Source organism: Phacochoerus africanus, chromosome 1 (assembly GCF_016906955.1).
Source record: "Phacochoerus africanus isolate WHEZ1 chromosome 1, ROS_Pafr_v1, whole genome shotgun sequence".
Lineage (NCBI taxonomy): Eukaryota > Metazoa > Chordata > Mammalia > Artiodactyla > Suidae > Phacochoerus > Phacochoerus africanus.
In genome coordinates, this window is record NC_062544.1 from 186,657,876 (window position 1) to 186,673,754 (window position 15,879).

The following is a 15,879-nucleotide window of genomic DNA, read 5'->3' on the forward strand; positions in this document are numbered from 1 at the left end:
AAGATACTGGATCTCTGCATCTCAAGTATCCAGAGAGGCACACAGCACCCAACTTTCTTCTGATCTTACTTCCCCATGGTCTGGATAATGCTGCTATGCCTGCAAGTCAGACAGTCCAGTCTCTTAGTCACAGAGACTCTGATATCTAAGATAGGAATTTAATATCTATCTTAGGTGCATTGTTCTATATATTAACAATAATATTTTATGTAAGTACACTGCTTTTGATTCATAGAGACTTTATAAAAATACAGAAAAAACATTGAATGCATAATTTCTTTATTAATAATTCCATTTACTCATGAATACAGATTTAATACAGGCACAATTTAAAACAGAAAAGGATATACAGAAGACATGTGGTGATATTTTGCCCATCAGCTATTTTCTAGGAATCACCTTGTGTTTCAAGGCTGTGCTTTTCATTCACAGCGAATCTAGATCTCTTCCCTTCATCTTTTGGGTGTCAGGATTTGTCACCCTTCCCATAAACAGTACTGATTCTAGGAAAAGAAAAAAAAAACTTCAGGAATTTCTGGAGGAAAAAAATGACAATAATTAATTTTTTAAATATTTTAATGAATAATTTACTCTTTTTTCTCTATAAGGTAAATGGGCAATGTCTTAGAGAAAAGCCCACTCCTTTGTCTAAAATACATAATTATATCATTATTAATTGTTTTATGATAATTTATGAAGTATGTTAACATCCACAACAGCTTGTCATAGAAAATGCATTAATCCTGTTTTTCATACAGGAAAGCAAAAATAAAAATGACAGAGAGGTGTTCTAAATATAGAGACTCAGTCAGGCAAACATAGAATAATAAAATGGTGATGAGTGTGGGAGAGTTAAATTTGAGGCATTAGCAGTCATCTCTTTATGCATGTAACATAAGCTCTTAGGGTTAAAAGTGCAGCTTCTCAGATCACCTCCTTCATTTCTAGATCAAAGCTTACCACTAAAGACAATGTTTTCATATCGCTAGTGCTTTCAAATCCTCACCGAGCATAAATGTAAACACCTGTTTCCAGCCATTCTGTGTTTGCAGGCAAAAAGGAGCTAACAACTAGAGGACAAAACAAATAAATGATGTGTCAAAATCCATTCACCTTTCTTTTCAACTAGGGTAAGTGAAGTCGCTTGAATGGATCAATGTCAAGCATTGCCTTGTTACATCCCTTATAGTCATATATGATAAAGGTTCATTTCAAAAGCAAAAAAATAAAGTTTTACATAATTTTAAAGGTCTTGAAAACTATACCTACATATATTTGAAATAACAATGTTACTGTTATTAAGAAATGAAATAAAAAGGGAGAGCCCCTTTTCATTAACTCTTTACTGCTCAGTCCAAAGACAGACATGGTCTTAAGAGAATCAATAATGTGGAAATATACATAATCGCTAGCAGATTTTTTCTACTTTTATGATTATAATTAATAACACTTTGCCTCAAGAATCTCAAAATGCTTCCATAAACATAAGAAAACAAATATTCCTATTTTTCAGATAGATAGGGGTGCATAACTAACTTCCACAGAGTGTATATTACTCTTAGTCACAATAGGCATCAACAGCAACTCTTGTATCTTGATAATTCTGTGTCATTAAAACACTTCTGGAGTTTCCGTCGTGGCTCAGTGGTTAACGAATCCAATTAGGAACCATGAGGTTGCGGGTTCGGTCCCTGGCCTTGCTCACTGGGTTTGGGATCCGGCATTGCCGTGAGCTGTGGTGGAGGTTGCAGACGCTGCTCGGATCCCGCGTTGCTGTGGCTCTGGCGTAGGCTGGTGGCTACGGCTCCAATTCAGCCCCTAGCCTGGGAACCTCCATATGCTGCAGGAGCAGCCCAAGAAATGGCAAAAAGACCAAAAAACAAACAAACAAACAAACAAAAAACACTTCTAAGAATTGTTTGGGGAGGTTTTAAAATAACTTTCATAGAAACTAAACTCATAAATTGAAAACAAATTTAAATTTTCAAACACTTTGGGGAACTTCCCATTGTGGTGCAGCAGAAACAAATCTGACTAGGAACAATGAGGTTGCAGGTTCGATCCCTGGCCTCGCTCAGTGGGTTAGGGATCAGGCGTTGCTGTGGCTGTGGCTGTGGCTGTGGCGTAGGCTGGCAACTGTAACTCCAATTAGACCCCTATCCTGGGAACCCCCATATGCTGTAGGTGTGGCCCTAAAAAGCAAAAAAATTAAAAAAAAAGATTTTCAAACACTTTGAAGTGCAGAACATTACATACGTACAACCATTTGTCCCAGTCTTTTTGATCTGTTTTTTTGTTGTTGTTGTTTTTTGGACTGAGGAGAGCCACATTTTGAATTGAGTCTTCATGCAGTTAATAATCTAACCATTACCAAACTCAACAGATTAGGAAAATCTTTCCTGACGTAATAGCAATGGATTTAGAGGCAGGCTGAAGCAAAAATCATTATTGTTTCCACTTTTCTTTTCATGCCTATTTAAAGAGGTATAGGTATTCCTCATATTTAATAAATGTTGTTATAAAACATCTCCATCAGATGGAAGCAGCTTTTACTTTATAATGTGAAAACGCAATAGCATAACCAAAGCTAATGACCTAGAAAGAAAGATTTCTTAATGAATACCCTGTGCTCTGCTTTTCCTTCAACCCAAGACCTGAAAGAGTTCTAAACACAGTATTTCTTTATTATGTATGGAGTACTGTCAGTTTCAGAATCATGATTCACTACTTTTTGAGAAATAGCACATTTCATGTAGCACCTTTTTTTCTTCTGAAAGTCTTTAACACTGGCCTATCGCCTCAGCCTGAAAGAAGAAAGAATATTCTTCATTTCTCTGGCAGTTTCGCTTAGTAAGACGTTTGGATGAGTATACTGAAATATATATGATAGGAAGTCAAATACTGATGGGAAAATACAAATAATCCATGGATTTTGCACAAGAGGATTGTTTGATCAAAACAAAATTTTAAATCTAGGTAAAAACTGGTTGTACTAAATCTAAAATCATTCATCCTCATACTTCAGAAATTATCAAATGAATATATTTTATGTTAATCATTATGCCATTTAGTACTGCACTATGATATGCCAAGTCACCATCTTCCTTAATGACTTCTTCAGTTTATTTGTAAGTGAAAAATACATCACTGAATGTGTATTGTCTCAATAGGCCATTCTACATTTTATATGGCAACAATTTACAGTGTGCAATAAATGACTGGCCATTCATTTTAAACAATACTCTAAAGGAGCTAGTTTAGAAAGTCTCATTACAACAAAGATCATGAAACAGTAGAAATGGTCATCAAGGGCCTGACAGTTAAGCATTATCACAAATAAATAAATAAATAAACTATTCTTGGTTTGGAAATTTCACTGCCGCTTAATTGATAGCTATTACATAGCCTCAGTCCTCAACTTGGAAACTAGAGTCAAACATCACTATTCTAAATGCTGTTATTTCCTAGGGCATATATGCCCAGTGCAGCTTCATTTCTCTTCTCCATATTCAATAATAACATACTAACTTCAAGAAATTAGAGTTCGCCAAAGGTTAAAGATGTATAGATCAAATGACATATTCAGAATATCTTTTAACACTGACACTATTGGAACTGAAGTTGTGTTAATACAATCTCAGCAAATCTGAAACTGTCCCATTGTTTCTAAGATAAATTTTCAGAGGGGTCATTCAGCATTAGTTTTATGGAATCTAAAAAAAGGACTGATAGATCCCTCAGAGAGACAATAATTTCAGAATTGCTAGTTAATCTAACAGCTTCAGACTCTGAAATTAACTATATCTCTTTTCCATGGAAAACAATTTATAGAGAGAAACTTCCATTTTTCTTTCTTCCTTCATGTATTCAGTCTTTCACTCATTTATGTTTATTGATGTATTCATAATAAACACTACGTGCCAGGCACAGTGTCACAGGCTTCATATATTATTTTACTTAATCTATAAGATAAGTATTAATGTTATGTTCAGATAGGAGGTAGGGAAAATATGGTTTAGAAAGAGTAAGTGACTTGCCTTACAACTATTAGTTTGTTGAGCTGGAACTTGAACCCAAATCCAAACCTTTAATCTCTAGGGACACTGACATTTTATGCAAAGCACTTTGCCAATACTGGGCTGGATATGGAAATTAGTGAGATATTATCTCTCCCCTTACATGGGGTTATGACTCCTGAGGAGTCCTAAATATACACTTGAAGAAAGTTTCCTCATTGTGTCCACATTTCTGGCTGCTTTTTCATAAAAGAAAGAACAAAAACATCTGCCCAGACAATTTTTATTTATGTTACCATTGTGTCTAATGCCAGTCCAACTGACTACCATCCCTACTTTCTGCACCTAACTGTATTATTTCATAGTTGTCCAAACTGGATTTGGAATAATGTTTGACCCCTCCCTCCCAGTAAGATCCTATAGATAGTCACTTATTCTTTTGGAATCTATCTGTCAAAACTTTCACAACTCTGCAACTTCCAATTTCCACTCCCATTGTGGCATCCTTAAAAGAAAGTGGATTTCTGAGGAAAAAAGGTCTTATTCTCCCTCTGCCACTTTTCGGTTGTATGACCTTCGACAAACTACATAACCTTCGTTGGTCAAATATCTAATTTATTGGAATGGTGTTAGCTGTAGAGATAGGTATTTAAAATTGCTGGCGTATATAATCATCATCTTGGCAGCTATTACTACTGCTACTGTTTAAATTATTGTCATCTCATAAGACACAGTGTCTGGTGCAAAATAAGCACTCAACAAACAGACACTAAAAAATCTGAAAAAAATTCAAATAGATTCAATAAATTGAAAGAAAAAATGATTTCAGATATACAGACTGAAATTAGTTGCTAAAACTAGGTCGACTGTTCAGCCTAAGCAGTTCCCCCAGGGAATTCTCAAAAAGGTACCTGTTGGGTTATTCTTCATAATAAACAGGAACGGATGGTTTGCTATAAATTGGTTTTGAGACAGAGTCATGATCACAGGGGTATGTATGCCTATGAAACAGAGACAACAGTTATTGAGATGTTCACATTAAAATATCAGTAAATAAAATATATCCATAATATCCATAATATGTTTTGTAGACAGGAAAGATCATTTCGTCTGGGGAGTTAACATGTAGAAAAATAACCACCTTCTAAATACAGAGAAATTTGGAATAAATTTGAAAATCAAAAAGCAGAATAAATATTGGATTACTCATGCAATAATTCTAACTTCATAATTATGCTCAATGAAGAAGAAAGTCTGATACTAGATTCAATTTAGTGAAGGCAATGGAAAATTTTATCTTTTAAAAAGTAACTTTCTGTTCACTTTTTATTTACATTATATGATTTATTTTATAATGTTTCAACTCCTAATTCCTACCCACATATTTTTTTTTTACCTCATTTCTATCCTTTGGGCTTGTAGTAATCACATCTGAGTTCAAATTTTTTTTTTACTTTTCCAAAATTATTCTGTGAGCTCAGAGCTTTTAGGATGTGTTCTGTGAATGTACATGGGATTTTCATTCTGATATTAGGAGAGATTTGCTGCCTTAACAAATGATTTATTATAATAATTTGTATCACGCTGCTCCATTGTGGTGTTTGTCAGCATTTCAGAGTGGATACATTTAAATGGCTGGATTTTTTTCTTTCTAGATTAAATATTTCTACACTCAATTCAGATGTTTTGCTTAGCAACAATATAATAATTCTGAATAATTTTTCAGACCCATGAAAATACTTTTTAAAATACAACTTGTGACGAGAATTGAAAAACAACTATAGAAAAGGAAAAGACCATTCCTCAGTCACAAAAAACTATTTTGTTTGTGATCAGGGTGTGCAAATCATACTGATGAAAAACACATTAACAGAGGAAATGGTTTTACTTTGTACCCACACAGGAGCTTCACAGAAATGAGGTGAATACCCAGAGTGGTTAGGTTTGAAAACGTATATACTATTTTAACAAAAAGTCATAAATTGTGGAGATGTGACTAGACAAAGAAAAAGCGTTCTAGGGGTGGTAAATTGTGGGAAAGTAAATATATGGGAAAATAATGGTAGTTAAGGATTATTTAGTAAGGTTTGATATGCACACTCATTTCAGTGCCATCTTTCATCTCCTATAATAAAGCTTCCTTCTCTTGGTGTTTCTCAATTGTTCTTAATGATTATTACATCCCCTTAGAGAATTCTACACTTAAAACAAGGGGGAGCAGAGGAGTTCCCTGGTGGTGTAGCAGTCAAGGACTTGGCATTGTCACTGCTGTAGCTCAGGTTTGATCCCCTATACAAGGAACTTCTGTATACTGTGGGTGCAGCGAAAAAAGAGAGAAGCAGACAGAGAAAGAAAGAGAGTGAGCGAGAGAAAGGCAGTGAGCTTTAGCAGAAAGAGCTCTGAACTTAAAGTCCGGAGACCTGATTTCAGTCCAAACTCTTCTGTTTATTAATAGCATGACCTTAGGCAAACCATTTCATACGTGGGCCTGTTTCTTCACCAACATAATGAGAGGATCAGACAATGATATATCAGGACTCTTCTAATTTATGTAAAAGCAACTGGGAACATTTGTTTATGTGAACTAGCCACCTCAGTGCAATCAATGCAATCTTTGATTTCTCCAAGGCTTGAAATAGCCTATCCCTTCTAATCTAATTTCCTTGAGTAACAGGACAGTATTCTTCAGGGGAAAACAAAATGGTAGTGGGAGTCCAGGGTGTCCTACCAGATGTCAAAAATTCATTGGCATTATATAACATTATAAATTAATCAAAGATAATAATGTGGGTATAAGTTTATGGAAGTTTATCAATATGACTATTTAAAAAAATGCACATCTTTTACTTACTGGTTAAAATCCAAATAGTCTCAAGAATTAAAATAGACTTATGAGAAAGTCATTAAAGTTGCTTTTCCATTTCTAATTGATTTTAAGACTTTTCTCTGATCATTTTTTGAGTATTACTTTTATGCAGCCATTTATGCTATTCAAAATGCCATTTGTTCAAGGAAATATGTCATGTGAGAGTGGTTTTTAAGCTGTAATGTGCACATGGGTCATGGGGAGACCTTGGAAAATGCAGATGCTGAATTAGTAGGTCTGGCTTTGGGCCTGAGGTTCTGCATTTCTAACAAGTTCCGATGTGTTGATGTTGCTGGTCCATGCATTACAATTGCAGTAGCAAGGACAGGCTGCAAGTCACTGGAGAGCCCTAGTTTTCAACCTTAGACAGACATTGCAATCACCTAGGGAAATGTAAGAAAATAACAAAGGTTGGATCTCATCTCCTGAGATGCTGATTTAATTATTTGGGGGTGTGGACTGGGCATAGAGTTTTTAAAAGCTTTCCAGCTTATTCAAATTTATATCTATAAATTAGAGGGCCACTGCCATAGAGATAATGACAAAAATAAAATTAGAAAATTAGAGACTAACAGTGTAAAGAAAGAGTGAAATTAATATGATTACCTAAGAGTGAGCATTCCTGAGCAATAATGATTTCAGGTTTGAGCCTAAAGTTTCTCATTGGTCCTATCTGCTAATGGCAGGTAGTAAAATTTACAAATAGATAAGTATCAGTAGCTGGAACTCAATTCCTAATCAAATCCCTTCCCTTTCCTTTTGCATTAAACTTTGGCTGCAGAGATGCATAAACAGCTTATATAATCAACTTTTCTTCCTACAGGGTACTGGACAGTAGGAGGGGAAAGGGGTGACCAGAGGACCATAAAGCGCAAGCACCCTCATGCTTATTTCCCCCAACCCTTCCTCCTGACTTGCTCTGATATCATTTCTCCTACCAGTTGATGATGCAGCTTCACTGCCATCTTCATTTATCTCAAAGAAAACTTTTTGCATAACTTGGGAAACATATACTTCAGATGAATCTGTTGGAAAATATGAAAGTGTATTTAAGGGTTAAAATTCAGAGCCATTACGTATTGGATTCCAAGTTAATTACATTTTCAAATGAACAAAGAAAAGGAAAAAAAAAAAACAAAAAAAACCTTTTCCAGGTAGTTAATTTGCTAGAGAGAAAGGTGGTTTAGGGTTAGCTCTTGCAGAGATGATACAGAGACCCAAGTTTAGGTCAGATATAAAAGGTAAAGGTAGAAGGGGATAAGCCTCAAATCAGGCAGCCCACTTAGTGAAATATTTGAATGGTTAGTGGGTTTTGCCCCCCTTCATCATGGTCTACAGACAAGATTAAAAAAGGCTTTACAGATTTGAATTAATCTCACCCTATGAATTCAACCTCAGAGCCAACTCACCTTTTAAATTCTGTATTGGGTTTTGATCTGAGCTGAGAACAAAATTTACTTTCCTTCAAGACTGGTGAGGTGAGGAAAGTCTAAAGAGCTAAAGAGCTTTTGTGTCATCTGTTACAAAATCACTTCAGAGCAATGCTTTAAAACCTGCCAAATTTCTCAGTGTAAGATAGTGTCTTAACAACGTTTTGTTCAGCTGTGGAGGCAAGCTGAGAGAGAAGGCCCTTCTTCTCCCTTCAGTGGATCTGATGTATGTGTGAAGCATTTCTGATACAGTGACCTGTGGAGAGTCTCTTCCAGAAGTGAAAGTGAAATCATGATTTCAGAAACCCGTCTGCCACCTGAGCTCTGTCAAGACCAGATGATCCAACAATGTTCCTCAGAGATTCAAGGAAACATGGTCATAGGTTCAGTGATGACAAGAGGGTGGAGGAGAGGAAGATGGGCCCTGAAACTTGCAGAGAAAGAAAAGAGAGGAAGGAGCTTTGTCTCTCTTGATCGAGAAGGCAGAAGTGACATGGATGGACTCCACCAAAAAGGAAAAAATAAAGGTTTAGAAGGATTCATGACAAAATAATGTAGTCAAGGAGAACCAGCTCTGATCACTTACAGAAAAGTAAATCCCCTCAGGCAGGGGAGAGAGAAGTCATCAAAGGGTTATTTGCATAAAAAAGGCTTCCTAAAAATAAAGTTCAAATTGCTTGTGATGACTCCATCTGGGCCCCTGATTATCTCTCATCCTCATCTCTCACCCTCCTCTCCTCATCCAGTGGCTTCAGCTATAAAGTCAAGCAGTCAAAGCTTTAGCCCCACCTCACCTTCTGCTTAACATTCCTTTTCTCAGAGTTTGCTCTGGTTGGCTCCCTTGTTACTTAGGTCCCAGCAAAAATGACACTCCCCAGTCTTCTGTTCCCACCCTCATCCTGCTCTTAGTGACCTAATCTGTTTATCCCATGACTCTATTTTAGTTAACTCATACATCTATTACCTCACCATTTAGTTAACTAATTATCTGCTGATTGTCCATCTGCCCCAACAGATGTAACCTTCACTTGAACAGGGACTTCCCTGATTTTATTCAACACTAGAAAACAGCCTGGCACAGAGTTGGCTTACAATAAACCCCAGCCAAATAAATAAATCAATGGATATGAATCTAGTGATAGAAACAGGAAAGATGAAGAGAAGGGACATCCACATCATTTATATGGATTAACTAAAATGCAGGACTGTGATCTTTTAAGGTCAGGCAAATAAGCATGTTCTTCTCCCACAACTCCCTGGAATAAGAGGATTCAGACATAAAGCACCCTTTGCATGAGGGGTCCATACAAAGAATAAAAACCAAAAGTAGGTTGCGGTGGAGAACTTCACACAGTTTAATACTGGCCCCAGACCAAATGACTCCTTGGCTCTTAGACCAAGCAACTTGGTCTCCTGTGTCCCCTCTTAAACAGAGTGGACTTAGTCTTGAACAAAGAACAGGACCTGGGAGATGATAGAATAGAACAAGAAATCTGGATTCCACAAACTCACTGGTTTCTATATCTTTGTAATAATTCTTTCCCTTATTTTTCCATGAAAATTTCAAGTGAGTCTTTGTCAAGTTAAGAGGACAGGAAACCTTCAATAGCTTTACTAGAAGACATGCAAATAAATACCAATGTGCCATGTGCCCACTTGCTTTTTTTGTATTTAACATTTACTGAGTTATCTGCTCTATGACAGGTGTTAAAAGAAGTGACAACGTACATTCTTTTATTTGTCTCTGTCACTAGGATATATTATCTCATTTAATAGATTAGATAAGCGAGGTTCAGAAAAGTTAAATATTTTACTAAAGGTGACACAAGAAGTACTGACAGAAGTCAAATATTCATCACAAAATCTCCAAAATAGTAACAAGGACCTACTGTATAGCACAGGGTAACCAACTTGATACTGTGTAATGGCCTATATGGGAAAAGACTCTGAAAAGGAATGGATATATGTATATATATAACTGATTGGCTTTGCTGTACACCTGAAATGAACACAACTTTCTAAGTCAGCTATACTCCAATAAAATTTATTTTTTTTAAAAAATTTCCAAAGTAACTCTTTGAAACCATTTCATTCAAAATTTGTGAACATGAGTATAAAGTAGCATCTCTTTTGTGTAAATACCCCCCTAGCACCAGCATTGTACTGGTTCACTATACCCTTTAGTGAATGTTTATTGTACAAATGGGAAGTAGGGGTAGCAGGTAATTAATTCACTGTTCTCCTGAAGACTAGAAATAGTGCCAGCATTGGCTGTGGCTGTTCTATTTCAGGCAATAAGACAGAACCAATGTAGTCAAAACAGCTCAAATAGGTAACTCAGGAGAGAAACAGGTAACTCAAAGCAAAAATGTTGGACATATTCTTTTCCGTTCAGGGTTATTCTCCTGCACAAACTCTTTTATAAAGCATTTTGGTGATATTTCCTTGAGAAATCTGCTTGTAAAAGGAGGTTTTATAGAAGTCACAAATTGCTGCGAATTTGCAGAGCGAGTGGCTGTTTGAAATGTCTGAGATATAGCAAGTGAGCTTCCGAAGGCCAGAAAGAAATTTAAGAGGAAGAGGTGTTTAAAAAATGGTTTGGTTTATTTCAAGTTGGTGAGGTGGCTGCGTTCCAAGGCAGACTTAGATAGCATCCTATTGCAGTATCTAATTTTGACTGTCTCATTCCTGATGCTGATGAAATTGTCAAAGAAGTCAGATCTCTCTATCCGTGTGAGAACAAGAAGGTAAATCACGTGTGAAGGTGATAATGAACATCTATGTCACCTATGGACCCCACCCACCCCCTCCACCAGGAAAGCTCATTCATTCTATTCATTTACCCACATAATTGATAAGTGCATAAATTTACCCACACAACTGATAAGTGAATAAATTAATGAATACTTCTCCTAAGCTCTGATATCCATATAGGAACATACAATAATTGAGTTATGATATTAATCCCCATCATATAGACAAGTATGTATCATTAGGACTTTTTAAAAATAGAACAGAAGACTGAATTTAAAAGAGTATAAGTAACTTGGGACACACTGGTCCTCTTCAATAATTTTTTCTTAGTTATTTTTGTACTAGTGGGGACTGCCAGGATGAAAAAAACTAAAACAATCTTGGGCTTTGTTGTGTAAGCATCAGAATCAGGCACAATTTCCCAGGTGCCAGAGCATAAAAGCGCCATCTCCTCAGATCTGTTGTCAGTCTCCAGCTAAATATAGAAGCTGCGACATTACAATTTCTAGATTGTGTTCATCATCCAGCATCTTGTGGATGCCTATTTCACAGGCTCTAATATTATCAAATTAACATTTGCAAATTGGTTCATAAGAGTTTTTTTAGCTCTGCTTGGACAAAAGGCTCAAAGTCATACTTCCCATTATTCAGATCAGGAAATCCAAACAGGACTGGAATCAAAGCCCCTATAACATTTTACCTACATAGTTTTATTTTTAGCGTGTTTAGAAGGCTTATCTAACCTCTAAAATACTGTCCGATTATCATTAAAGAAAACTACTTGAATGCAAAATAGACTTGTGCTTGTTTACAGACAGCCTGACGTGATTACGACATTTATTCCCCATGTACGTAGTTTTGGGAGCCAGACACTCTTTCAGTTTTAAGATCAGTCAGTTAACATAGTCACTAAGAAAACATATTAACATGATAATACAAGAACTATTTTTCATATTACCTGTTATTCCAGAAAGGTCACAGCCACCACTAAATATCTCAGTTATATTCAAAGAATATAAAGCTTGTTTGAAGTCTAATTTTTGTTCTACTTTAAATCTGAAAAAGAATGAAGAGGAAAATTCTTGTAACACTGTACACATTTGCTACCAAAATGCTTTCTATAAACAGATGACTTAGAGGGGATTATATCGTGAAATCCTTTGTTTTCATTATTCCAATTACATATCCTCATATTTCACGCCATTTTCCCTCAGCTCCACTGAGCAGTTCTGGGTTGCTAATAACTTGCTTCTGCAGATAAATGGTTGGAGGGAAGGGGGAAGAAAATATTCTGGTTTATTTATTTATTTATTTGAAGTAACAATTACCCAACAAAACAGGGTGAGAGTTCTAAGTTTTCGACTTTTTGGCTTCTCCCTAGTCTTCTAGGCTTCCCTCCAGCAACAGTATAGACTCAATTTTTTCACCTCATCAAAGATGGTTCCTGGCAGGCATCCAAGATGCTATGAGCAGGAAAGAGAAGCCAATGGTCCTTAAAGAAGCCTGTTGGCTACTAAGGTGCAGAGAGGCAGCATTAGTAACCTATCATCCTTCCCATCCATTGTCACAGTTGATGTGACCTCCTTCAGTTTATGGACATACCTAACATCTCCCCAACAGGCCCTGTAAAAGAAGTAGATGATTGAAAAGGAACTAAATTTTTTCAAATACACTAAAGATAAAATTTTAAGAGGGGAAAAAAAAAAAAAGAAGCTGGCCGAAACTTGTCATTGCCCTAAGTTAGGACGCTAGATTCTATGCAGGTCTCCAAGCCTCAGCTTGCCTGAAGTGGGGACTTAACCACAGATTCAAAAAGGTTTTCTAAGGCACTCATCTGTGATTCCAAGTCCACAGCAATCACCGACCTTTGCTTTTCCATTAAAATAAAATAAAATAAAATAAAATAAAATAAAATAAAATAAAATAAAATAAAATAAAATAAAATAAAATAAAAAAGTTAGTACTTATTGACTTTATGGATGCCAAAAGCATCCATTTACATTTTACAACCAGGTTAGAGACTTTCTTTATGAAAGAATAAAAGAGTGGAAGTCCTTCTACAGGGAGTGCTATTGAGCTGTTGCGCTTCTTCCTCAGAGAAATCCCAGGACGGCTCCAGCCCAAAGAGCTCTATCCATGCCCAGGTGGGCCTTTGCCCTGTGCTCTCTGGTTTGCATGCAGACCTGATTGCTCAAGCATGAGATCCTTGCTTAGCTAACAGGTAGGCCCACATCTGGGGCTAGAAATTAGTGTGGACAATCAGTCTGATTAGATCATTGTTATAATTGCCAAATACTGAACAAGCTTTTTAATTACAATTCTCCAAAACAATGAACATATTGTGGAAAAAATTTACTGGGCCTAAATTATTTCTTGGTAAAATATTGTGCACTTTTGGAAAATGTTAATTTATTCTGAAGCCTAGCTAACTGGAAACGGGCAGAAATCACAACAGGCGCATTAAAACTTACTGATAATGAAAATAACTTGCTTTATGCCAATCGTTTTCTTCATTTTAACTGCCTGCTAAGAAAGATAATATGCAGCATGATTATTTTAAGGCTTTTGGGTTGTTCTTTTTTTTCCTGTTTTCATTACCACACTTGTTTTTTTGTGCTGAATGGAGTATGGGCTTCTAAAAGGTGGAGGACAAAAGTTCTAGTTCACCTATAATTTGGCTATTTTTAGGATAATAGTCCAGTGATTTGAGGATAATGAAAAGAATACTGAAAGACTTATTACAACCTTTAATAAGGCCTAATTATCACCAGAGAGTCATTTAAGTAACAGTCTTGCTCATAATATAGCCCAATGAAACCTACAGCGATAGAAACCCATTCAACCATTTAGTAAAAGTATAATCTACAGCCAATTTCTAATTAGCCATAATTATTGGAGCCATGAATAGCCAGGTGCAAAGTAGAACATCCATGTCTTGGGCATTTAATAGAGATTACAGTTTTTAATCTTCATAAAAACCCTAGGAAGTTAGCATTCTTATTCCCATTATCATGTAAGAAAGTGAAGGCTTTGAAGAGGTTGATTTCCAGGCTCAAGGACAAGATAGGAGACAGTTAACAGTGCTAGGATTAAATTCGATCTATTTCAAGTCAAAGCTAATGTGTTAACTTCTACCTCCTTTAATCAAAATATAATTTGGAGTTCCCTGGTGGCCCAGGAGGGCATGGATCTAGCGTTGTCACTGCTGTGGCTTGGGTCACTGCTGTGGCACAGGTTTGATCCCTGGCCTGGGACACAGCCAAAAAAATAAGAAAAAAAAATTTTAAAAATAAAAAATGTATATAATTCTAAATCATAATCTTTTTTTTTTCTTTTTATGGTGGCACTTGTGGCATTTGAACCCCCAGGCTGGGGGTCAAATTAGAGCTGCAGCTGCCAGCCTACACCACAGCCAAGGCAACACTGGATCCAAGCCACATCAGTGACCTAAGCTCTAGCTTATGGCAATGCTGGATCCTTAACCTGCTGAGCGAGGACAGGGATCAAACCTGACCCTCACAGACACTTTGGTGGGATCTTAACCCGCTAAGCCACAACAGGAATGCCCCAAATTGTAATCTTGATCAATACATATATGCAGAGTGTTAATTGTGTACTTCTTCTCAGTTTTGTGTATCTTAATATTTGTTCTAGATGTGGTTCCTTTCCCTTTCCCTTGATCCTCTAAAATTGCCAAAAGAATACAGCTAAAAGTAAAAGAGTGAGCATCAAAAAGACTGGATAGGCAATTAACAACTAAATAATCATGAAATGAATGTTCTAGGCTATGTAAATATTAAACCATCTCCTTAAAAGGCAGCAATCTACTGCCATCTGCAACCATTGTGCTTAAAATGATCTCACACGAGTTAAACCTGCAGAAAAAGAAAGAACTTAGAATTTCTCTTTGAAGCTGAATCCACTCCTGGTCTTCAGGCCTTACTGTGGATTGGTGTGGTCCCTTTCTTCTCCTTTATACCCAGGACTCTTGTTTAATAACAAAATGTCTTGGATGGGTCTCCAGTGAGGTCTCTATCCTTATTATGCGGACTCCCAGTTTTGATACAGTGGGCTTGAGTCATCTTAGGAAGGTTCAGGTTTAGAAACAACCAAACCAAGTCTCAGGGCTGCCCATAGGAATAAAAATACAACATAATCTTTGACGTTGGTGGACTCGGACTACTGCATGAGTATATAGTAACATTCTGGTCACTTTTGCTTGTGCACGTGTGTGCACATGTGTGCATGCGTGTGCGCATGTGGGCCTGTGTTTGTGATATTCTATTGGCCTCAAGGGCTGAATTTAAAATGCTTTGTGTCACACAGGAAATGTATCTGGACAATGTTTAATGTAAACTTGGATACCATCTTATATCAGTGTTCAAGAGGTTAAAGTAAATGAACAGTTGTAATCACTAACTACTATAGCTGGTCATGACTAATCCATTCTCACACCCAGCCTCATTTTCCCTGAGTCACTTCCCCTCATCCTATACAGTTCACTTTCACCCACTTAGAGATCCAAAGCTGGCCAAGGCTGGAATGGATTTCTAGTCCAGCAAAAATACGGCACCTCACGTCCTATAGAAAGTGTTATCTCTTTCAGAATGTCTCCTTGGCACTGCTGCTTCATGCCTCTTACCTCGCTGCTCAGCTGATCACTGACATTTGCTCTGTGATTACTCCATTTTACACAATAGTTTTCTGACTCCTGCAGTTTTGACTCTGCCATTTGCTAGTCTGTATGACCACAGACAAGGTATTTACCTGTCAGCACCTCAACTGTAACCTGAGTGTAAAAATAGATCTCTAT

The 15,879-nt window shown here is 36.7% G+C and overlaps 1 protein-coding gene across 1 annotated transcript in view; it reads right to left on the reverse strand.

Annotated features, from left to right (window-relative positions):
* Positions 1 to 286: 286 nt before the first annotated feature.
* SERPINI2 (serpin family I member 2) overlaps positions 287 to 15,879 on the reverse strand; it is a 32,628-nt gene continuing 17,035 nt past the window's right edge. The window contains exons 5-8 of the mRNA XM_047755158.1: positions 12,025 to 12,122; positions 7,821 to 7,907; positions 4,928 to 5,017; positions 287 to 503 (exon numbers count right to left, since the gene is read on the reverse strand). Of these exons, the coding sequence (XP_047611114.1) occupies positions 427 to 503; positions 4,928 to 5,017; positions 7,821 to 7,907; positions 12,025 to 12,122 (352 nt within the window). The 3' untranslated portion in view covers positions 287 to 426. The remainder of the gene's footprint in view (positions 504 to 4,927; positions 5,018 to 7,820; positions 7,908 to 12,024; positions 12,123 to 15,879) is intronic.